The 26,780-nt window shown below is 34.4% G+C and overlaps 2 protein-coding genes across 5 annotated transcripts in view; one reads left to right on the plus strand and one right to left on the minus strand.

Moving 5' to 3' along the window:
* The window catches only part of LOC117403042 (transcription initiation protein SPT3 homolog), a 204,548-nt gene that overhangs the window by 167,023 nt on the left and 10,745 nt on the right, over window positions 1-26,780 (minus strand). For all 3 annotated transcript variants that reach the window (XM_059023763.1, XM_034004896.3, XM_034004894.3), the window contains exon 2: window positions 26,590-26,690. In XM_059023763.1, coding sequence (XP_058879746.1) covers window positions 26,590-26,690 — 101 coding nt within the window. The remainder of the gene's footprint in view (window positions 1-26,589; window positions 26,691-26,780) is intronic.
* The window catches only part of LOC117403041 (runt-related transcription factor 2-like), a 74,671-nt gene continuing 53,869 nt past the window's right edge, over window positions 5,979-26,780 (plus strand). The window contains exons 1-2 of one of the 2 annotated variants that reach the window (XM_034004893.3): window positions 5,979-6,122; window positions 6,303-6,438. In XM_034004893.3, coding sequence (XP_033860784.1) covers window positions 6,381-6,438 — 58 coding nt within the window. In that variant the 5' untranslated portion in view covers window positions 5,979-6,122; window positions 6,303-6,380. The remainder of the gene's footprint in view (window positions 6,123-6,302; window positions 6,439-26,780) is intronic. The other variant, XM_034004890.3, reaches the window with a different exon arrangement.

Below are 26,780 nucleotides of genomic sequence, written 5' to 3' on the forward strand. Positions count from 1 at the left end.
TTAGTTGAGGAGCTGTAGCTGGTATTCTTGACCTGAGATCAGACTCATGCAACACTTATGGTGACAAGACTGAAGTTAATATCAAGTCCATGTGCAATTCTTCAGTACCATATTGGTTAGATATCGGCCACTGCGTAGTGTGGTTGACCTCCAACAACCTTCTCCAGGACATCTTGTGTACAAACCTGTGGTTTGATAATGTCCACAATCCGGAAAGAGCAAAAAGGGTCACACCGAATTAACCAACCACAAATATTTTTGCATCCCCAGATTCTAGCAGTTGAAAAGTTCTGGCAGTCTGTAGTTATTATTATTATTATTATTATTTTTTATTAGCAGACGCCCTTATCCAGGGAGACTTACAATTGCTACAAGATGTCGCATTATTTTTACATACAATTACCCATTTATACAGTTGGGTTTTTACTGGAGCAATTTAGGTAAAGTACCTTGCTCAAGGGTACAGCAGTAGTGTCCCCCACCTAGGATTGAACCCACGACCCTCCAGTCAAGAGTCCAGAGCCCTAACCACTACTCCACACTGCTGCTAGTTAACAATCATTGTCTGCCACCACCTGGCATTATAAGAAGCCATGGTTCCCAAACCAGCAACATGTGGGTTATGTCATTGCTCTGCTAATCTTAGTTGTGGTTTCCCTGTAGGTTGGTGTGGCAAAGTGGTTGCTGATTATGTACAGGTGCAGAGGTGATGCAGTGCAGGCATAAACAGACAGAGATTTGTAATCCAGTATAATCCGGGTCTGGTGACCAAATAAGAAGCTCCGGTAATACAACATATGTAAAACCCAGAGTACAGAAAACAGGGATTGCAGCCCTAAATAATAAAAGACATGTTATCTGCCCCACAATAATACTTGCCACAATCATCCCGTCCAGGTGCGTGCAGTAGTGCTCGTGGTGGGTGATAACAATTTATTATAGTTCGTGACAGTTTTAGTGCAATGGTGATCCAGTTTGGTGCTGGCCCAAGGCGACAGCTCTGGATTCGAGTTAGCTGTCTGGTGGTTCAAAAAGAGACAGTTACTAACAAATTACAAACAAAACAAAACACAACACTCTTAACACACAAGTCTCTGTGTCTCTCATGGTCCTTCCAGTCTCTCAATAAAAAACAAGCGAAGGAAAAGATTTACAATTCTCCGGCCCCTTTTATGTGATTATGCATGACGCCTTGGTAAACGATTGCAGCTGACTATTGCCTACAGCTGCCTCCTCGTTTACCTTCCAGGTCAATACGTTCCTGCAACAGAGTCTTGCCTTTTTCCAGGCTGACAGTTCATTCCCTGGGTCGGGAGGTCAGTCAGGCCAACCTGTCCAAAGCCTTTCCCTTTCGCTACTTAGTGCCCTCACAGGTCAAGAGGAGAGATTTACAACCAGAACTCATTATATTTCCATCACAGTTGGTTATAAACAAGGTATAGTAGCATGGGACAGTATGAACTGGTGTGGTTAACATCATGAACCATCAGTCTGTGCCATCAATTCCGGCAAAATGCTCACCTTCTGCAATTAAATATCAAGTTCTTCTACACATACCGAATTGTTCTCTTTTTTCTAAGTGCACTCATCTCTATTTTATTGTCAAAAAAACTACTGCCAATTTACAACCAGCCAAGCATTGCAAGTGTTTTTTTTTGTCAAATTAGCTTGCTGCCATATTAAATTTCTGTTAATAATAGGGTGGTACTGGGTGGGGGTTGGGCATCTAGGACAAGCTGCATATAATAATGCCAAATTCAGCGCCATGATAATATTCAAAAGGTAGCCCCTCACCCCACCTTGCATTAGATTTTTTAGGTAAAAAACACAATCTCCAATAAAGATTGTTATGGCTTAAAAGCTATAATAAATTTCTGAAACTAATGTTCAGAATTAATATGAATCTACAATTCAATAAAGTATGTAAAAAGAAAAAAAACAAGGTTTTTCTATTCTTGAGGATGTACAGCATTGATACACATTTTCGGAAAAAACTGGGGCAATAATTTTTGGGCAAGTGTGATGCTCACATGATATTTTTGAGAACAGTCCTTTGTACTATCCCGGATACAATCGTTATTTAGAAACTGGTCAAGTGAGTTATGTGACAGGGCAGAAGCCCTGCACACGTAAATAGTGGGTTTGTGTTTAAGTTTGGCGTGTGGCGGCTGGGTCTTGATTGAATAATGGATCATCAATCAAGTCGCAGCCACATGGTATAAAAGGAAGCAGAAATCTTTTGTCTGGTGGAGTAGTTGAGGGGAAGTGTTTGTACTGTGTTTTTGGGAAGACATTTTAGTGAAGGCCATTTTCCAGCTTGAAGTTGTATTTTTATTTTGGCCCTTGTGCCTTGTTTCTTTGTCTTTGAATTTGTTTATTAATAAAAGTGAGCTACAGATCTTAAACTGCAGCCTTCCTGTTTCCGAGTCTCCTTTCTGTCGGGTAACAAGCCTTAGGCCCCACGCTACCCTTTCACAGTTACCTGTACTATAACGTTAAAAATCTATTTAATCAAAAGCCAGTATAAAAGCCAGTAATAATGTTTCAAACTGCAGAATGTGTGTGTGTGTGTGGTCTTACCCACATGCTGTACTGGCTGGGTACACTTTCACAAACTACAGCTTAGACTCATCCGATGGTAGAGGCACTGGGGAGCTTCTGTCTCACCTGTCAAACTGCAAGACCATTTTTCAATGAATTTTTAAACTGAAAGTCTATGGACACTAGCCACAGTCCTACTGCATCTGTTCTTGATAAATCTACTCCAAAAGATGGAGACAATCACTGACGTGAGTTGCAATACAAAGCTCCAAAAGACAAGCAACATCCTGTCTTTCACACCACCTTCCAAGAACAAATTAGAGAATGCAGGGGGGTTCTTAAAAGGAAACAATTTGTTAAGACTTAGTACATAAAAGTGGATGACTTCTTGACATTGGAGACTACTGTATATAATGAGTATAAAACAAATGATTAGAAACTCAAAGCTCAGTCCAATGTTATATTAAAAAAAAGAATGAGTTACATTTTTACAAAGCATAACAGCCATGCTCATTTATAACAGATGCAAAACCTATTTTTAAATATGTACCATTAATTCTACTTTTACTATACATTCAGAAAACTCAAAATGATTAAGTCAGTATTTCAGATCAAAACTGTTTCAGAACTTCAAAATAATGGTTTTCCTGCAGGAAGACTGCTGCCACTATAATCTGATGTACCTGCAGAAACTGTTTAAATTCTGTTTCCAAGACAAACTCCAATCACATCCCAGCATGATGTTTTTCTTTAAAAAAAAAAAAAAAAAAAGAGAAAGACACACCACTATAGTTAGTGAAGGAACACAATTAGTTATCGTTGGTTTGATTTAGTTGCATGTTTTCTATACATTGTATGAAGTGGTAGTTTACAAAATATTGCATTATGGGTAGAAGTTTCCGTTTTAGCATACCCACATCCTCTGCTGCCATTCTAAACAAGTTTTCCATGATTTTTATAAGCTATCTCCCTTTCAGAAAGAATAAAAACAATGAAAAAGTCTTAAGGAAATGGTGAAGGTTCATACACTACAGGAAGCATTCTGTGGTATTTTGTGCATAAATCTATGCAAAAGGATTTGTGAATATCAACTTTTAGCCTTTAGTTAAAAGCAAAAACTTGTACGATAAGGACAAAGTTAACCATATGAGGACACCTCACAACCTTGTGGGCCCCCTTCGCAAAACCTGAAATACATATTTGTTTTAATTATGTATTAGAATGTTAGATATAAACAGTGTATTTTTTTTTTTTTTTTTTTAATAAAATACTAGCTTCTTTAACAAAATTACTCAACAAAAGGTGTCGTGAACAACAAACCTCATTTTTATTGGCAGTCTTTTATAACTAGTGAGTTAAAGTTTTGAGACGGTCATTTCTGGAAAAGATCATGTGCAAAAATTTGAATGTAAATTGAAAGTACCTAATATTTTTAGTGGCATATAGGTTTCCCCTTAAATGTTTATCACTGTATTTCTGCAGTTTTCCCATGGTTATAACTATGCATTTACCATAGTTTACCCTGGTTTGTCATGTTTATAAATATGCTTTAGCCTACTGCTCAGTGCTTTACAATGCTTTCTTATGCTTTACTATGCTTTACTATACTTTGCTATGCTTTTGCTATGTGAGACTTTTATAAGGGTCTTTAATGATTAAATACATTTATAACATAAATTGCACAATAAGTTAATAAATAAATGAATGAAAATTAGCATATAGAGTATATGCTTCACACACTACAGAAAACAAAAATAAAAAATAAATGATAGACATGACATGTGTTTTCAAATATATGTCCACGATAAATGCATACTGTGCACATATTTAAGTCTCAAGTTGTCATTTACACAAAAATAAAACAAACATACACAAGCATACAAATTCAGTCATTAGTTAAAAAAAAAATGTTCCAACATCCAAAGCTGGCAACAAACTACTGACAAGGGGCATTTACATTCTCAGTCAAGTGTTCAATCATAAACCATGCAACATTAAGTTATAACCATTTGGAGGGTTTGCAGTGCTGGTTTAGACTTCTCTATCTTTTTTTCTAGAAAGGTTTTTTCCCCTCCATTCAGTCCACAAGAAGGGACTTGAAATTTAAATCACTGCCGCTGCTATTAATTTGTGTTAACAATTGTTTAAGCCAAGTACAAATAAAAGAAGCACAAATTGTAGCATAAACAGGCAGTCGAATAGTTTATATATTCTAAAAGTTATATATGTCTCCATGTGTTGTATGAGTAACCAAAACAGAAAAGGGAGGGCTCTTATTTTTTTTTTTTTTTTTTTTTTTTTTACGGCTTTGCGGTTAAGTGTGAAACACAAAAACCTGAAAAATATATATAAAAAAAATTATATATACTTTCATAAACATAATTATCATATAGTCATCCAATGTCTGACAACATTAAAGTTTTAAAACGTAGTAACTGAATAACTGACTGTTGTATCCCAATGGTCCCTAGCATTAAAATAAGGCATGACAGACAATCAAGATTAGTTCAAAGCAATTCTGCTTTCATTAAGTGACAACAAAACATAATGCACTGATTTCAAATACAGATAAGTAAACTAAGACACTTAATTATCCTGTACAAGAGCCTAAAACCTGCATATTTTACCTGCTTAACAAGCATGTGGAGCCAGCAATCACAGAACTAGTCATGCGCTGCCAAATAAGATATTCTTTGAGGCTTGCGAAACAGACTGTGATGAATCACAGCTCTTAATTCTCATTATTCAACACCGCCAGCCATTCCTGAAGGTGGTTTGCTAGACAGACAGACATGATTTAAGGTTTTTATAAAGGAATCCCCACACTGTCACTTCAAGGAGGGCCAATTATAGAACACAGCACCACTCAGTCAGCAAGCAGCCAGCAATCTGATCTCAAAGTGAACCTCTCTGCAGTAACAGAAGCACGAGAGAGGGGTAGAGGGGGGTAAACAAAAAAAAGAGAACACAGAAGGAAACCACCCATCCAGCAAATATGAAGCAGACCCCAGATTGCAGGGTAGTCCAGAGACATAATTTACTGTATATCATCACTGTTGTTCAGAATTTTACACAGCAACGGTGCCAGCCACTTTTCTACTGATATGATAAAGTGAAAGGCTAAACTGTATGAGTGCAGCTTAAGTCCTGCTCTCCATATGCTTCATTGGCAAATGAGATTGAGCTTTTTTACCATTTGTACCCACTCCAAATGCTCATGACTCATATACAATTTAAAAGTTATGTCCCTCTGGATGCCAGGAAGAGCTGTACCACGGGCCCTTTGTAAAAAAAAAAAAAAAAAAACCCACAACGGTAGGCTGTCCCACTTTACTTTTGTGCTGTGATGTCACTTACCACATGACCCAGCCTCTCCAGTAACAGCACATCAAGGAAAAAAAAAAAAAAGAGTTTTAAAGCTTATGCCTTTTTGGATTGTGTGAATGCTTCATTCGCCTCACAAACAACCACAGAACCACAAGTGTGGTGCGAATTTTCTCCAGGACGACAGCAAGAAGCCTCTGGTTTGTAAATGGTTAATCTCCGCAAGTCATTTCCAGTCACAGGGACCGACCAAGTCAGTAAGTACTCGCTAACCACAGCCTATGCAGCAACACTGGTCCATCAAATATTTGCTCTTTTCTTTTTTCGCATATTGCATGTTATTTGTGGCTATACAATTTATTAACAACAAACTGCTTACCTAGATGTGTTGTGGATAAAAAAAATCTAATTTTCCCTGCTATGGTCTGTATTTTCAGTTTAAGACTTCGAGGGTCAGTAAAACCACAGAAGGACAAGAACCAGTAACAAAAAAATAAATAAATAAAAGACTGGCTATGGCATCAAACAGTCTATTTAGCTCAGTGGCACCATGTCAGCAAAACTTCTTCTGGGGTAAGTATCAAAATCTTCTCAACTTTTTGTTAAAAGAAAAAAAAAAAAAATGCATTTCACTTTTTGTCATTCATTATTCATAAACTGCATATATGTGTGTGTCAATCATGCCTTCATTAGTATTCACCTGCAAACATTTTGTTGTTAATATTTTTTAATCTATCATGAGTATGTTTGCTAACATATCTAAAGGTTGAAATAGTTGTAGAACCTATGCAGGACCTAAATGTATGTTGAGTTTATTTTTCTTTTTTTTAAAAACAAAGAAAAACTCACTTTCCAGCAATTTATGGATTAACATTAAAACAAGATGTTGAATACTTCAGTATGCAGGAATTGTTTGATATAACTTGAATTTGTGGTTAGACTCCGGTAAATTGTCTATACGATGCAATTCTCCGACCAACTTGTAGCAGCTGTGTCACTGTACTGTCTGACCACTTAAATGGTTTCCACTATTTGGAGGAATATAGCTGAATCTGACCTAGCAACATCTTCTACACACATGTATTTCGACTCGAAAGGAAGGGAGCAATCTACATACCTGTATGAACAATTTTATCCAGTCGGCATATTGCTACAATTAGGTGAAAATGTCAATTTCAGTCATATTTATCACATCACCCAACATAAATCAGCACATTAAAACCAGTTAGAAAACAAGTGCAATAACAATAAAATAGAAAATAATATATATATTTAAAACACGCAGAACGGTGCATTCAGTTTTGTAAGAGAAGTGCACTCAATAACAAACCACTTGATTTACCCAGACGTTTACTAGCAAATAGGACACCTGAAATACAACAGAAGACGCAAATCCTTCTCATTTTTTGTGGCAACCTGAAGAGAACCTCAAAAGGTTACATTGAGTATACAAAACAGTAAAAAAAAAAAAAAAAGTCAAAACAGCCAAACTACAGTACCTACTGTAAAGACTGTATTTCAGCCCATAAACACAGCAAAAAAACAGTTTTGCACTTACAATATTTTTTCAGTGATGTCCAGAATGCTAGAAAATATTTTAAATCTCTGAACATACCTACAGCAAGCCAATAAATTATCTAGAAGTTTAGGCAAGTCTCTATGGTTCAAAATACCCTTTTCCCACCTCCTTCAAACATTGCAATTGGCTAGGCTCCTCCAGTGTTGTCATCAAGCAACAATCTGAAGATCTAACCGAAATACTGAAACACTGTCCATCTGAAAGTATAAAAGCACTGTTCCAAGTTTGTACAAATAATGTATGGTCGTGTTCTAGGTTGCGCTGAGCCATTGAAATAAATTAGTAAAACCAACGGCTGCATTTTACAATATCAAACAAAGCTGCTATTGCAAACTAAAGGTACACAATCCACAGGGTTTTTAGACAACATGTGAGCAATGTTTAGAGCAGACAATTAGGTTAAGGTTCTTAATTTATTTTTGCACTTCATATACTTGCTAAGAAGACCTGAGTTTGCTTTCAAACACACTTTAAAATCACTAGAAAACAAATGTTTATTTTACCTAAATACAGTGTGAACAAATTATATTTTTTACTTTATATTGTCTAATCATATTAAGGAAAACATCACACACACACACACACACATATATATATATATATATATATATATATATATATATATATATATATATATATATATATCATTAGTTTCAATAAAATAAAATCAGTGGCTTCACTTGGTATATTGTATCACTGCTGTAGGGTTATGATAGTAAAACATACTGGTAGCATTGTTTACACCACTTGTATTACTGTTTATATTTCCATGTTAATGTTTTCTTATTAGATGTTATGTTACTAAAATTTGCAACTCAAAACATTATACAAAATGCTTCAACACAGATTAGAGTTTGAAAGAAATTGTAAAGCTGCTAGTTGTAACATGACGAGCAACGTAGGTTAAATCTAGTTTTCAGAACCATTAGTCTTCAGTTCCTGTCTTTCATAAATGCTTGTAATATGTGAGACTAGCAACATTACATCAAGTACATAGCTGAAACTAAAAAAAACAGAGATAATTTCTAACACTGTACCAAATCCCTATTGATAAACCTGACATGTTTCTTAAAGTTATAGAAAAACAAAAAATACTGTAAGTGCAGGATTAGTTTAGACTTTTGAAACTTGATAGATAGCTGCACTATCAAAAGTAGAAAAGTCATCTCTCACCTCAAAACAGCATATTAAATATTCCATTCACTGATTAAGCCATATTTAAAACTAACCTGTAAATGCAGTTCAATAATACTGTATGAATACATAAACAATTTGGTTTGCCAGTAAAAGCAGATCTAAGCAATGACACCAGAAAGTTCATAATCTATGGCGATAAAAAGTAAACTTAAAAACGGGATTGTTGTGCCAAAGATTGAGTCTTGGGATGCCTTAAGGAAGTAAATTACACTTTTTAAATAAAGCCATCACAGATGTTGTACAAAGTCTCCCCGGTGCTTTTAACCATTGCTAATCAATTACAACTTTAGTGCTCCAAAGCTCACGTGCTTTCAATTTATTATTGCGGTGGTCTAAAATGACTCAATAGTGTGGGTTAATTTGTGCAATTAGCTATCACAACTTTACTTGAGAAAAGAAAAACAGAATTAATAAAAGAAACACAACCTATGCACTAAGCCGTACAAAGATTCTAGAAGTCCCATTATTACGCACAAGGTTAAAGGTTAATAACACTCTAGAAAAGTGTCAAGAAGGTCACAAAGTAATTATACTAAGCTTCTATAATCAAAAAATAAATACAACTACTGTAGGATACCAAATTTACTTGAAATCCACATGTTCTTAGGTAAACAATACTGCAGTTGTGTTTTGTATCAGCAAATGTGAATATGTACTGTATACAGGGAACTGTAAACATCAATAATTTAAATTCAGTCTAAACATGTTTATTCATAGCCTGAAAATCGGTCAGACTTGTCTGATCTTAATTCTCAGACACTATATAGATTTGTAAAATTACTGATTATGCAAAATAAATATTTTGACACGGGTGCTTTCGGGGGTTGCAGGGGGCAAGATTTATTGCAATACTTACATATACTGAAAAATAAAATTAATTACATACATACATACATACATACATACATACATAGGCTTCCTCTTCCAAACTTAACTATCAAACCGAGCTAAACACCTAAATATTATTAGACAAACAAAATCAATTTAGTTGGTATGGGCAAACAATTTATTAACTTCACTTTAACTTGGCTGAAACATCACCAACAGCTATTGCCCAGCTGGATTTATAGCTTCATATGTTGACAGGACAGGAGTCATAAGACCACTCTTCATGTGTGGCATTTGTATATAAAAAGACCACACCGCAGATATGTAAAGCACAATTTTCCACTAGACAGCAAATGTTAACTTTCTCTCTTGCTATTATTGGCTTTTCACAATTTAGCGAAGTTTGCAAAATCAATGGGGATGGAGAAACAAACCAAAATTTAAAAATAGGAGGGAGATATGGAAAAACACATGATTAAAGAAAACTTGGGAATTTGGCAGAATTCAAGGCTAGTTGAAAACTCCCAAATTATTTTAAAAGTAACCTAATATGTAATTCGAAGGACGATTCAGTTGCATGAGCCCGTAACTTAGATCTTGCACAACATCTTGAGACATGAGTAGACATCTTAAAGTATGCCAGACATCCTCTTTCCACCACAGAACCCCAACAGGGAACTGCAGTTATCAAGAAGTAATTTTACATCCAGATAAAAGCTCACATGCAGCTACTACGTAGAGACACAAGTGTGATCATTTTAGAATTCTTCACAAAAGGTGTACAGATTAATCCAGTGGGATTCGTATTTTAAAAACTTGTTTTTTACATAAACATATGCTTTGTTTGTATTGTACATCAATCTAGCACTGGACTTTCAGCATCATTTTTATACCACCTAGTAACTTGAGTAATTCTAAAAGAACAAGGTTCAACATCACCTCCATTAGGGTTAAAATCATTGCTTAAAACAATGATGAACACAATTTGTTGAAGCATTTGTCAACCTGAACTTAACTGCACTAACGTTTATGAAAATGTCAAGACAATGTTTGAAGTTATTGATCAGCTAGCTAATTAAGCAGCTGGTATATAAATTTAAAGAATGTTTTTTATAGCATCAACAAACATTTTCCTTCTCACAATTAGGTTTTATTTATTTTTTTAGTTACTCAAACATTCATATATTGCCCTGAATCATCCCCGATGTGAAAAAAAATGATACTAAAATGTTACAAGCAAAACACTAAAATCATAAAATACTTATAACTTGGATCTTTCAATTTTATTCTTCAAAACACAAATAGAGTTTAAGCCCCTAGATGTCAGTTATACTGCCTTAGCTCTGATTTCTATTACATTCTTATCTATTTAGCATTAAAATACATCCTATGAAAAACAAGCTTGTATTAATACTCAATTAAAAAACATCTATACATTACTTTTTTTCAATAATAGATACAAAATTATGTAAAGGCAATATGTATTTCTATATTTAAACTGTTTACTGGGAATAGTAAGTATATAGTAGTATAAAAACTAAGTAAATCTGCCGCATAACAAACATTTATTATTATCATCATCTGTAATTATTACATTTTAAGATATCTATAAACAGCTTTGCATTATACATATTTTTTAAATAAAAATACATATATATATTTTTTTAGTTTTGTTGCAAATCCTGTAGGTATTTCTACAACTTAAGAGATATTTAAAAATTACTTGATAAAACACTTCTTAAAATCGTTTACTTAAACAACTTTTGTAATTATAGAAATGTAAATCTATAGGTGTCCCGTGGCTTGGAAATTTGAACTCTATCTTGAAACATGAACAAGTCACCATTCAGTATAGAAATACCCTGTTTATTTTGTTTGTTTTGTTGGTTTGTTTTTTTGAGAATCTATATTGTCTATATTGATAATAAAAATGTTTAAAGTAATGAATGCCATGGCAGTATGTTGATTAACTGTATGCACCAATTAGGTTTGCACTCCAAGTAAAACAAGTCATTCCTGTGTCTTCAAAAGAACATTCTCAACATTTCCCCAATGTTCTTTCATGTTCATGACTTTGCAGGTTTGATGACACTTAAGGGCATAATCCAGGATTGTAATTCAAACTCCCTCTGAAACATACCTAACAAAAACATACTACTTTGGAAAACAACTTAGCTAGATGCAAAATCAAAAACTAAATATTGCAGCCAACTAAGTAAATGAGTACCTTTCCTGTTAATCCTTAAGAAAACTTCTTATGTATTGTACATCACTGCGTTTTAATGCACATGCCTATTAATTTTCTTCTTACTCGTCAAACTTAAAAAGGAATTGTATTTGCTTGACTATTAAACCTGTTAACTAATTATGCTGCAAACACTAAAATCAACATAAAAACTTGAAGCAGTATATGTTTTTATGTCAATTTCAGTGTTTGCAGCATCTTTGTTTTTTAGTATGTTTTGTAATTCATTTTCTGTTGCCCGCCATTTTGCTTTGTTGCATGAAGAGAGGAAGGACGTTTAGCACAATGACGTAATTTGAGGGAGTTTGTAAAAAAAAAGCTATTGACCGTAAACAGCGTCACAGGGGCAATAGTTGGATCTATTGTTGGTCATGTGATGAGGTTTTAACCAATCCTATGCCACAATTTCTAAGGACTGATTCATTCATTCATAAATACATAAATAAATAAATAAATAAATAAATAAATAAAAATAAAACACACACACACAAAGGCCTTGGTCAAATATACATGTACAGTAATTTACTTTTTAAATGTAGTGTCAAATACTCTCTTAATCATTCCTGTTTTTCTTTATCAAATAATAAAAAGAGCAGGGTAGACTGGTGTGCTTGTTCTTAATTATTTATTTTATATACACACACACACAGAGTATATAAACACTTTTTTTTTTCACGTGACCGGGATAAAGTATGTAAACTAATTATATGTTACGCAATGTAATTTATAAACAGCATTCTTCTTAAAATCATTTTTGTTATTTAAAAAAATAAATTCTGGCATCAAAAGAAAGCATTGCAAAACATTCCTAGAGGCAATAAACCTGTGTTTAGTTGTATCATGCAAAATTTAAAAAGGAAGAGCTCATGAATAATAATTTAACACTTACTTCAAAACCACATCCTGAAAAACAAAACATTTTGAAGAGAATGTGAAGCCTGTCCTTGTCCTTTTTCCTGGTGGTGTAGCATCCATTTGTTACTTTATTATTACACATAGACGACTAGGAATAATTATTTTGAAATATTAATAATAAATAGTTTTGCTATAAAGTGCATGTAAATTAGTTTGTTTTAAAATCAACCCAAGCTGAATTTGTCTGGTAATGACTGCCCTTGTATTGAATATACAGACACATGCAACAGTGTAACCACACATCTATTTATACTCTATTGTATGTAAAGAAAACAATGATTATTATTATTATAGGAGCAAGTACACTATCTGTATCTGTAAGTTCATAATTTATCTATATTTATCTAGTTTAGTTTTTTTTATTTGACAATGAAAAACATACCACTGCTAAAAGAATGATTAACAGCAGCAGTAGAGTATTTGACATTTAACTAGTAAATTACTGTACATGTATATTTGACCAAGGCCTTCTCCTGTATACGATAACTGCAAGAAAACAGGAAACACGTGTCAGTCGTTCTAAAAAATTATATATACACACACACACACAGTGATAAGACATGATAGTTTGAAGCACTATATAGGCTTTGAGTTTCCGCAATTAAATATGCTGCTTCAACTAAGATCTCAGGCCATAGTATATGTACAGCTGCAGCACCAACCTACCCATTCTACACTATGTAGAAACAAATATATTTTGTCGGTTTTAAAACCATACATTATATCAACCTACCTTTGTATGTTTCTCCTGGTTAAAACAAACAAACAAAAAAATCCCTTATTTCAGACAACAGATTTAAAAGGAGGAAAATTAAACAAATTAACCAGTGAACATTCTCTGTCCTGGTCACACGTGAAGCTTTGTACGCTATTAGCATATTCTAGAAGAAATATTGAATGTTGAAATGCAGAAATATGACTTCAGTAAGCTGTTTTGAAGTGATCCTGGCGTACCCTAAACAAGGCATTACCTGTTCTAGCCCGGCATAGGAAAGGAGCCTTTTTTTTTATTATTGATTTAACCTTTATAGGAATTCCGAATATCTTTAGACTGAGGCATTGCTTTACAATTATTTATAATATGATACACATAAGGTTTATATAAAAATCTGTGAGGACTGAAAGGCTTTTACTTAAGTTAATTTGTCCCTGTTTCACTGGGAATTATCAATATTATAGACTTTTCATGCAATCTATATATCACTAAACACAGCACAGCAGTAAAAAAATAACATATACATATATATATATATATATATATATATATATATATATATATATATATATATATATATATATATATGTTTTGTTATACCAGTTAAACAGTGTAATATTAAATTTGATTTTATTCTCCTCTTTAAAAAAAAAAAGAAGTTCTCATGTCCATATCAAACTATTCTGCCCTGTTCTGCTTTGGAAAGTACTTCAGTTTTCATTTTATACTGCTGTTCATACAGTAAGGATTAGGAGTTCAGATAAACTAAAGCCAGAACTTGCTAAATGTTCTAGATCATTTGTTTTCATATTCTTGCCGACTGAAATGTCAGATAAAGTTCAAACTAACAACAATATGTATGAATTGAATTAAACTAAAAAAACATTAAAAACTGACGTCTGGTTTCACAGACCCTGATTAGCACTAATGTAGTCTTTCCTATGCTAATTAGGATCTATGAAACCACATGAAGTGTAGGGTTGAGAGAGCTGTGAACAGCTGGGTTACAGCATTCTGGTGATTTACAGTAATCTGCAAATGCGCTAGCTAGCTCTAAACAGTGCATTCATCTACTATAATCTATCTAAATACAGTAAATAACCTAAAACGCAATTTGAGTGGTACAAGGGATGAACCACCTTATCATTTTTAGTGATCACTCGCAGTATAACTTTCAACCTGGACCACAAAGAAAATAAAAATATATTTACTCCTCCACGTCACTTAAAGCTGTCTAAACAAACAAACAAACAAAATAATAAATAAATATAGATAAATAAATAAATAGCTCTGAATCTGGACCTTTATCAAATTAAAACCAGATACAGTCAGGTAAATAGATAATGTCTACTCATGTCTCAAGAAACTGTGTTTTTCTTGCTTCCTGAAGCAAGGCCCTTAAAACAAACAGCATGTTTAGTCTTTGCAGGACATTGGAAAATACTACTGGACTTACAACCAGGGGTTAGTTTTCAGGAACTCAAGTGGAGTACATAATTTGAGTATGTTCACCTGAGAGTGTGAGTAGGCACTAAAATGAAAACCCAGGTAACTCTTTAAAGGGAATTTGACCACAAAAGCTAATGTTTAACATGTGCTGTATCAGTTTTGACAACACATGAGATCAACAACATCCTTCTGGTAGTGTTTAGGCGGCTATATACTATTCTTTTATGCTTCTCTGTAGAGAGAAAAGAAAAGAAGCCAACATGATATCATTGCTTCATCATTACATAGCACTGAATCAGAGACCAGCACCTGTGAGAAACTAATAAATACAAAAGCTAAACAGAAGATGCAAAAACCCAGAACTGAAAATGTGTGCTTTGGCATTGTTCGGCAGCTGTGACTTTGAAGTGGATTTGTGGATTTTGTCTGTTATATTAAATGCCTTTAGGGGGTCTTCAATCTTGTGTCTCATTGCCACCCAGAGTAATAAAACTGCTCCTTTGGAGGACAAAATTCATTCTGTTCTACTTGCAAGACAACAAATATTGGTATATGGATAGGTGGCAGTCTTGCAGAATCAGGGTGCTAAACGAAAACCACAGTAACCCCTGTAAAACTGAAATGACAATGTACTGTATCGATAAGGCAATCTCTCCATATCAGATTGTGACAGGAGCAGAGGGGCGGGGGTAAAAGAAGACATAGCAGACCATGGGTTCTGGGCTGAAATGCTGGTTTGGCACAATGTTACTGAATACAGACTGGACGCAGTTAGTGATGTGTTCCAGCTCAGCTGGGTGATTTTCTTTGTTTTCTCTTTTCCCCACTGTTGTTTTACAACAAAAGGAATTATTTTTTTCTCTTTAACCATCAAAAAAAGAACAGAAAACAACAACTATAAAAACAAAGATGAATGAAGCTTGGTTTAAACACAGTAACCTCCCCACACAATAAGTATAGCTACTCCCCCCCCCCCTCCCACCTGATCATTGATTAATTGAATTCCCCACCTTTCCTACTGAAAGCAAGGAATTGACCCACATTATGTGGACCAGGAACACTCTCCTGAATAAATTCTTTAAAAATACATTGTTTACCACAGAAACTGTTTCCTTTTTTTTTTAATAAATATGTATTATAAAAGAAAATAATAATAATAATAATAATAATAATAAGTTTTATTATGCACTTCTGTTTCACAAACCTTAAGTTGATTCACAAACCTTAACTTTACCATGATGAACATGACTTTTTTTTTTTTTTTACTAGTTTTGGTTTATGACCGTTGTTTTTTAAAGCCCAATTTTAGCAGTATAGCTACGGAAATGTAAAAGTTAACAAATTGTTTGATGGGAATTTCACATTGAGCTAGTGCATTGTACTTCTGTTGAGGTTGCTTCAATACAGAAAGGCATTCTCCCACGGTTTATGTTTTCATTGTTTTCAGAATTTTATGAGGAGAAAACAGAGACTTTGCTGACAAGCATTTTTATTTTTTCCTTCTGTCATCTAGGATTGCATGAAAACAAACGTCTGCAAAAACTCCAAATCAAAACGACGTTATTTAGAAAATGGTTTTCAAAGTTTAGTTCTGTAAGTTTTGGGAACAGAAACGGTTGTACAAGCCAATGTTGACTTGCAGGATTCATGGAGGTGCTATAGTTACTGTTCAGTAATCAACGCTTTGTTTTAAATGTACAGGCTTTACACTGTGAATAAGACTGAAGTCCTTCATTGTTTTTCCTTGTGATTTTGAATCATCCTAAAGAAACAAGACAGCTGTTCATTACAAGTGAAAAATCTTCAAAAAACACTGAATTACCATTTAACACAGTCATCCCCAGGGAAACTACACTATCTATTAAATCTGTAACGTTTCTGAGATTTTCATTTGGGTAAGACAGCTGCCATTTAGAAACAAAAGCTTTTGTTCAGTCTAAGTGAGGGCAATGATTCACCAACCATTGTACAGTAACTCAGATTTTACCATGCATCACACTGAAATACTTTTTAATGAGAGCACAACAACCTGGACAAAAATATAACAGACAAGGAGGCTTTGTTTTCAACTGGGTCTTCTTAAGCACTTATAAAACTTTTAGCTGACAAACGCTTTGCGCACTAACAACCATTTGATAAATGTGTTTTGTTCGGCGGGGGGGGGGGGGGGGGGGGCAGATATACAGGAAAGCACGTATAATCCCAATGTCCCTAAATGTCTAAGGATGAACCATAGCTTAGCTAGTGCAGTAGCCTATGTAAACTACTTAAAAAGACCTCAGACGAAGCTATTAAAAAAAAAATAGCTTATGAACGAACAAAAGATTTGTCCAAGCTATGCAAAACATATTGTAGTGTGCATTAGGAGGCCTATGCGGTTGTACATAGCCAAGCAATAAATACTAGGCTGAACTGAGCAGTGCAGGACTGGTGTGAAACAAGGACAGAGTCGGGCGGTGCATTACAAACAAAACATCACTCCATCTGCCCTGGGGGTTGTTTAGCATAACCTGCCAGTGTGTGGAGTTTCTGTCTGCGCGCGCCCGCCCACCCAACACCACCCAGTACAGTATGCAGTATATTATATATATATATATATATATATATATATATATATATATATATATATATATATATATATATATATATATATACATACATACATATATACACACACACACACACACACACACACACACACCTCTTAATTGAGTAACTCTTAGTCTGATAGTCATGGTCACCGTACCCAATTATGTGGGATTTCAAATTTTGCTCTTCTGTTTCTGATTTACTGTTACGCTGGCATCGTAGAAAACAAAGTTGCATAACAAACAGCCATGTAATTACGCCTAATTCTTCTGTGGGTTTATCTGTGGACACCACATTTTCCAGTTAAAACATGCACTTTATTGTTGTCTGCTGTATACTGTTCTGTACAGTTTTCCAAAACAAGCATTATTTTTAGACTTCTATGAAAACATCCTAGAGGTTATTTTAAAAAAGCTGTTAATTTTCATTAATCCCAAAATGGACATAAGAGAATCTCCCTTGATTCAAGACATATACAAGAAAATAAGCTTTTTTTTTTAGGATTTCTGAATGGACGTTTTTTTGTAGTTATCTATGAATGCATACTTTAACATTGCACATAATGTTTAACTGGGCTAACATACCCCTTCATACATGGCACAAAAGGCCATTCAACGCTAGGAATCTTTCAGTTATTCAAGGGTTAACCACAGTTTTTCTCTTTTTTTTGCGTAGAGCAGCCTCAGCAAAAAAAAATGTAGTTCAAATCTCTGGTAAACAAATACTCAATAGCAGTGCTGAGAGGTTCTTTTCAGTACCCAAATTACAGTCTGGTTAACCAGAGAGTCCATGAGCCAGATCATTATTGCTGTTTGTTTCCAGTGTGACTTTCCCCAACTCAACACTCCAAAAAAACAACCAGGGACCCTTTAAAAAATAAAAAGATTTTTAAAAAAAAGGCAAGCAGGCAATAAAGACAGTAGCTGAAATCACTCATAAAAATACCCAGAGGGAACGATATCAAGACTTCACTCCTAAGCAGGCACTCAGCTCTGATAATTACTCTTAATGAGTTCGGCTACGTGATGTCATGGCAAATAAGCTCTGTGCAAACGGGAGTCTTTTCTTGTTCCCAACCACAGAAGCTTTAAAGTTCACTTGCCGCAATAAATTACATTATGTTGAGTTTCATTAAATACTGTAACTAGACTGGCATTTACTTATTTACTTTACTAGCTACATAATTATTATTTTTAAAACTATTTTTAAAATACCAGTACTTTAGTAGGTGTATTGCCAATACTTGCTCTTATAAATGACTAGCGTGACTAAGTTAGCTGAGGATATACTCATCAGACACTGTATCCATTTGACTTGATGTTGCCATTTAAAATGGTAGAATAGATTTGGGTGGAGGCATGACAACACACATTTTATATTATATAGTTATAATATAAAATCCCAACATCCATGTAAATAAATACTGGAACAGGAGTTTATTTTTTTTATTTTTTAAAGCCACAATTTGTTAAGACACGACTGTTTATTGAAAAATTATAACTGAAAGGCATGCTATTTGGTATTGTATCAATAAGTCAGTATCTCCATATTAGATAAATTTAATAGAAAACCAGTTGTCTGTGTCATTCCCTGGAATAATTTTAAATTATATATTGTTTAATGCAGTAAGCTACCAACAACAAATGGGTGTTTATGTTATCACAGACCTCTACTGGTACCTTTTAAACTAGTATTAAACTTGAAGAGCTAGTCAACAGTTCAGTGCAAGTTCATCTTTAACAATAAGGAAATTCACTGAATTATTTATTGATCTTTTAAGTTTCCTGGTCCTTAATTTGATAACTGATCATTTGACTTTGATTAACTGAAAGCTAAACTTACCATCAACTATACATCAGTTAATCAGATCCAGGAAATCAGTGTCGCTGGTAGTGAAGGGAATTCTGCTTGTAATGTGCTGCAGATGACAAATTAATAGTTGTCCCAGTTTCTGAGGGACATTCTAAAAGGGTTCACATAATTTACCTACAGAATTAACAGAACATGCACATGTGCTGTATAATTGATCGCATATAGTGCGACATGTGGGATTTTCAGGAGTACAAAGACGTATTATTACAAAGATGTATTATTCTGTAGTTAATATGTCTCACATATGCTTACAACATGCACCAGTTTCACAGGTAATTTCAAATGCAAAATGATTCCTATTATTTCAGTAGCTTAACAGTAAAGTTACTGGTATATCGTATATTCCTTGTAGGGAAAAGCAGATTTAAACTTGTATAGGATTTGGCAATTTGACAGGTTAAGCATACAACTAATATACCATAAACAGTATTTGAAAATATGCTTTATTTTATTTTAATCCTATTACTTGAACATTAGCAAGCCAACAAAAGTCTAGAACAGTGTTATGAATATTATTAATAAAAACTGATTTAATAAACATGGTTTAAAATAACTTGCGAGTTAAATATTTTTAAATAGGCACAGTACTTCATGTTGACTGTTCACAAAATCAGGAAAGAATGATTGGTCATGCAAGTTTCACATACTTTACAATTTTTGCTACATTAAAATACAAGGGATTAACACCAACCCAGTGATCCAAAATATACAAACAGACCAACATAATAAACCCACCACAGTCCACTGTCACAAGACAGTTCAGACCGGCAAACAGAATCAATGTGCCCTTTGAATTGAGAATTTAATTTGATGTGATGCCCCACGTGTGTAAAACTGTCATTCATATTAAAACTGTCTGCTACAATTTTTGTTAAGATTTTTGTTATTTTTGTGATGCATAATGAGCAATGTGACGAATCTGTAAATGAGTAGGTAATAAGAAAGCCTGTTTGACCCCAATGTTCCCTGTAAGGCCGTGAAAAACAAGACTTTCTACATCAAAGGGATAAAAATAAACGTATCACATCTGCACCCCAGGAAATACATCACCAGTCATAATGAAATAAGTCTCTATTCTATCACATTCTCTTGTATTTATACACAAGTTGTGACTGGAGGGGATAATAAGAACCCAACTACAAGAGTCTTAATGTTCGCTGAACCAATAAGTTGCCTTCCTTATCAGTTTTTTCATCTTAAAATGTGCGCTATTAACCTCAGCTCTTTAAAATGTGGCATATCACAAACCTTTTTTTTTGGTACATTCATCACAATGCCCGATTTACACAACCCACATTTAATGCACAAACAGTTAGCTTTGTACTGTTCGACATAAGCCAATAAACCATCCCCACTGGTAAATCCATCATATTTTCATAAGTATCTATGGATAATTCTTTACAGTATCTAAATATTGGCAATCAAACACACAAAAAATATTCTCAGGGGTTTCAGAAATCAAGGGTTTGCAGTAGGATTTTTAGAACCATATTATATGGTAGAATATTAAAACTGGAAAAGACCATGTATTTGTAGCTTTAAATATTTGCCATTTATTGTCAACTACATGGAGCTAAACAGTGTTTAAAGCCTGGAACCTGGACATCTCAGGAATGCAAATAGCAGTTTCGCACATTCCATGTTTTACTACGAGCTTGATTAGCCGCAGTGTACAGTATAGGGTACAGGTAAAATGCTCATGTGTGTGTCTTAGAGACCAGGAATGGATCAAGCTGCTATGCAACGAGTGTCTTATTTCCATCTTTTTTTTCTTTTTCCAACATGATTTTAAAACTAAACATTTGTTTGTCTACGTTCATGTTTTAAAGCAGATATGGAATCCAACCGTTTACATTATATTTTAGTATTGTAATATAAAATAAATTGTAATCCATTAAAATAAGTAATTTCAAAACTGTAATCTAGAAAACCATCTTAATAGGAAAAAAATAGACTGAAGCAGTAAGAATGTGTAAACTTGGCTGACAAAATTAATCAACCGCCTATGCAGAGAAAGTAGCCAAGTGCTGTACAGTAAGTCCAAACACAAAAAATGGTAAGTTAACTAGCATACTGCTCATTTCGAGTTTAACTGTGCTACTAAAACTCGTTTTAGACTATTCTGCTGTGACTTGCAATTGGAAGGCTGTAAATAAGTAAATATGCAAACTGAAACTCTGAGACTTGTATGTAACACATAAAAGCTACATCTCCCTGTTGAAAGTTAGTTTCAGTTACAAGACGAAAGAACACAAATCTTTTATAGAGCACCGATCCAAAGACAAATTACAGAGATGTTTCATGAGCTCGAGAAAAATAAATAAATAAAATAGAATAAAAAATAAAAAAAACACCTTCAACATCCCAGGGCTACCTCACCTCAAGCTGATGCAAAATGCACTTCTGCCCCAAAAAATACATTCAAACTTACAGGCCATGTGTGTATTACTAATGTTATTCATTACAGTAAATCAACAGATTTTTTAAAGTTATATTTAACCTTGTTAGAATAACTACTGCTAATATTTTATGGTGTTTTGTGAAGCGTAACAATATAGTAATATTGTAGATAAAAAAGGCCACTCAAGTTAACAAATAATGGAGTCTCAATGGAAATAAACAGAAGAATCCTTACTTTGCATTCAGCGCCAGTATGTGGATTGCACAAAATAAATACTCTGTCTGGACTCTTAAGCCTGGCAGCAGAGCTGTAGAATTTGTGATTTTTTTTTTTCCCTTTACTGGTAATAGACGGATGTTGCTGAAAACGTTGTTTGTTTATTATTATTATTTATTTCTTAGCAGACACCCTTATCCAGGGCGACTTACAATTGTTACAAGATATCACATTATTTTTTTACATACAATTACCCTTTATACAGTTGGGTTTTTACTGGAGCAATCTAGGTAAACTACCTTGCTCAAGGGTACAGCAGCAGTGTCCCCCACCTGGGACTGAACCCACAACAAGAGTCCAGAGCCCTAACCACTACTCCACACTGCTGCCCTATTATATTCATTCTAAATACTATTAAACTGAGGGACCAGATTAAAGTCTTGATCACCACTTGAATAAAAAGTTCTCAGACTAACAGCAGCTACACTATAAAAAAACTGAATTGTAAAAACCAGATACTCAAAGTCTCCAAACATCTGCTTTCAGGAAAGCCTCACATCACTGCATGTATGAGAGACATTTTATATGAAAAATGTAGGTGTAAGAAGCAGCTGCCTATTGCTTTTGATCAAACATATATAATTAATAGGATCCACTAGGTTTTTTCTATTAAAGTATTTTAAAAAATGTGTTCAAAACTACTTATATTCTTATTGAATCAAACACGTATTTGTACAATCCGCAGAGCCAGTGACAAATTTTACTCAGCCTTTCCTATCACACTTTGAGGAGCTCAGATTTCCGTCTCTCCCCTGACCTCTCCGCACGGCCTTCTGGTTGCCAAGCGCTACAAGCCTCTCTCTGTCTCTTCTCTGCCTTTTTTTCCTTTAATTTAGTTAGAATATATATAATATATATATATATATATATTCTCTCATGACGTTTTGTGTTTGAGGGAAAAAAACACACACACACACACACATATGTATTTGTAGTGGTAATCAGGAAAGTGTTTTCATTGCTGTTAACATGCAGTCCAAAAAAGAAATGTGCAGATGCCATCTTCTCATCATTGAGTTTTGCACACTGCATGTCTTAAAACACACTCGATTGGCTATTGCTAGGTATCACTTTGCTTCTCTTAACTAATAGGAAGTCGTCCAAACTGATAAAGATGAAGAGGGTATTCAGTTGTAGTGGTCACATCATTACCCCCTCTTGCTTCAGACTGAGCCCAGAAAATGTTAATATTTTGGTGTTTGTCCACAGTAATTTGAAATAAAAAAAGCAGCATTATTTTGCCGAGTCTGTGTGAGCTGCAATGAACACTACTTCCAGTTAGGTAATGCCTGATAGAACTGTAGTACCAGTGTGTTGTATTTGCGGGATTGCCTGTAAGCTGCCCAGAGCTGCGTTGTCCTCCGACGCTATAGCACTTGGTGGCTGCATGGTGAGTCTGCAGTGTGAAAAAAAAGCGGTCAGCTGACGGCACACACTTCGGAGGACAGCGTGTGCTCATTGTCAGCGCGGGTGTGGTAGCGGTGAGCTGAGCTAAATAAAAATAATTGGCCACTTAATTGGGGAGAAAACTACAAAAACACAAATTGGCGACTACCAAAATTAAAAAAATATATAATAATAATAATAATAATAATAATAATAATAATAATAATAATAATAATAATAAAAAATGACATACCGCGTTACGACGATAACCGTACCGTCAAAATTTGATACCATGACATCCCTAGCCTGAACACACTCTTTCCATAGCATTAACAGTCAGTCACAAATAAATATTGCCAAAGCTCATTTAAAAGTAAATAAGAGATTTTTCTGCCAGCTCTTTGTGCTAAAAAACTTTTTACAACTACAAAGGGGTGGTTTTGTACCTCAAATAGAGGATTCCAGTGACTAACTTCAGATACACCATTGCCAGACATATCGGATGCGTTTTACCACAATGTTCATATATTTTTCCTACAATCATAATTGGAAGCATCCTAATCTCAAAAAAATAGCCACTTTTGTTGCAAATTGCAGTTTATTATAATTAAAATTCAGAAAACAATGAAGACAGTTTACCATGCCAACTGCACAGCTTTTTTAAAACGTGCTATATAATATCTGTTCATTTACTTGCATTACAAAAAAAGAAAAATATAATTAATCAGTCTAAAAAAATTATTGCAAGTACAATAAAAAAAGAAATACATCAATACAGAACAGTGCCCAATATGCACCATGGACAATTATAATTAATTATCTTCCCTTACAGTTTAAACAGAACTTAAAAATAACAATCTCGTGAACACATTATGAAAACTATAAAAACATTCACCATTAAAAAATTAAACTGGACAAATCTCTAGTTGAAAATGTGATATTAGTTTTACTCACATCAAATAACATCATACAGCCTTTTCTGCAAGAGTCCCGGTTGTCTTACAGATGTACTATAAATATTTTTCTTTTGGACAAGCAGTTGAGCAAAAAGGATGTAGGCTAGTCAAACACAGCGAGGAAAGAAAGTGCAAAGTGGAATGTTGGACCTGTCAAAGTGTCTGTATTCTCTTTAGCACCTTGTGTTAGGAGCGGAGTATTGCTGCAGGGACTTCCATCCAACATAAGCACTTTTCAGTGCATATTTGAATATTGCATATCAGGAGTTTTGGGAAACATTCAAAAGGCAGTTTTTTTTTTTTTTTGTTTTTTTTTTGCATGTACACTGAATTAAATGACCAATCTTTCTAGAACAGTCAAAAGAAGGGCCTGCCTTAGACAATTTGCAATGTAGTATTGTGTGCATGTGCGAGGCCTGGAGAAGGTCACCAGCTTTCTTAGGATTTCACTCCGAAGATGACACTGACCATCAATGATTGATTTTGTCTCCGTCTCCCTGAATTGATCTTCAGCATCAGGAACAGACATGGTAAATTACATATACATTAATGTGCATACTATAGATAAATACAGCTGGTCAAACAATTAGAGGATACTGCATTTCCAGCATGGTATATTCTTATTTATCTCAAATAATTGATCTGCAGAAAGATCCTGAGAGAAACAATAGCAATGCTCTAAAAATTGGTTCTCTTGTTATCAAATTATTAAAAAATAAAAATAATTAAAACAGTAGCCTCATTATATGCATTTTTACTGTTCCATTTTTTCCTCCCATGAGTCAGAGCTCCCTGCCATATATAATACAAGTAATCTCAATTAGAGACCTCCATGAAGGCAGCAGACAGACATGGCAGCCGGCTAAGAGAAAAGAAGGAAATTATTTTTACATTTTCCTTCAGTGTCCTGAAAAACCTGTCATACTAAATAGAGTTATTCATCATGACTGTAAACTTTCATCTTTTATTTATGAATATATTGTATATCAGTGGTCAGGGATATAGAATACCCTCTCCGATCTCGTTCCACAGCACAGCGCTGGAGGAGTGTCATATCATGAACATCAGATGTTAGTCATTTGCTAGAAAGCAGTTTTGCCAGATCCTTACTCCCAATTGCTACCTTGGCAGAAATAGATGATGGTGCCATTCCTGTCACAACGTATGTAGTGAATAAGTTAATGAAAAACTATAATTATATGCGGCGATCAACTCCTCATTAAATTTAGAACCTCGTAACTGCAAAGCACTTTCTGGATGAAGTCAGAAGTATGATTTCTTTGTATCATCATTTTGCTCTATGTGTAGCTTGCCAAGGGTGGAAACTAATCTTTAACATTGGACTAAGCTTAAGTTCCTTCAGAAAGTTTCTTACATAAAGCTGTAATTAAGTGCCTTGCAAAATGTAGGACTGCAACTGAGTCTCAGCCAGGGTCTTAAGAAGTTTATACACTTCCGAGACAAAGAAATATAAAAAAAGTTAGTAACAAAAGTACTTGGGCAGTGACAAATTAGAGAATCTAATAAAAATATCACTACAATTCAAATTAAGCCAGACTTGAACTGAACGTTAAGCAAATGTATTTGTATTATTATTATTGTATTTGAGTGTAATATGAAGAAATTCAAGCAAGTGGGATTGTTTTCTTTTTTTGTGGAACACCTAGCAATTACCCACACCACTGCAGAAATATATACAGACACCATACTTCCATCCTAAAGAATGATGTAACCACACTGGACTTCATCAGATCACAGTGAAACATGGGTTTCACCATACTGTATTCTATATTAGTATTGTGTACATATAATGAAGCAAACTATTAGTAATGGCATTAGAAAATTGAATATATGTTAATATATCATCTGCCTGTGCATTACAATATCATGGCATTACCAGAAATGTACAGATTCACCAGACAAAAATGATGTATTTATTTATTCGGTAGATAATTTCATAGGCAGAACCTACGGTCAACCTGCTTGTTTGTTCAAGCTGAATTCTCCCAGCAGTCAGATCAGAATTTTACCTCTGAACAAGCAATGAGTTTAAAAGATCCTAACAGCACATGGCAAGTAGGGTTTTATATGAACATTTCCCATCTAATATGGTAAGGAATCACCTCCTGGTGAAAGGAAAAACTGGAGATCTCCCGCTTTGCACTATTAATCAGAGCAATTGTTGCCGACACAAGCATAAACAGTACAGGGACGCCCAAACCTTTCCAGTACATAGTCTCTCGCAGCAGACACTGCAGAAAGTGACAGCTACTGTTTGGACTTAAGCAAAATGAAAGTGCCATTATTTTTACTCACATCATGCTTTGTAATTCAGGAACAAAACTTGTCGGTTTTCCAGATCCTCTTCCGGCACTTGAAGCATAGCTTGACATGGGGCTGGCTGCATTACTGCTCATCTGTTTAAAAAGTTGTAATGATTAAATTGTAACTTTATTAGAAATAATTGCATCTGTTTAAATTGCAGTAATTCTAAAACCACTTCATAA

This window comes from Acipenser ruthenus, chromosome 5 (assembly GCF_902713425.1).
Source record: "Acipenser ruthenus chromosome 5, fAciRut3.2 maternal haplotype, whole genome shotgun sequence".
Lineage (NCBI taxonomy): Eukaryota > Metazoa > Chordata > Actinopteri > Acipenseriformes > Acipenseridae > Acipenser > Acipenser ruthenus.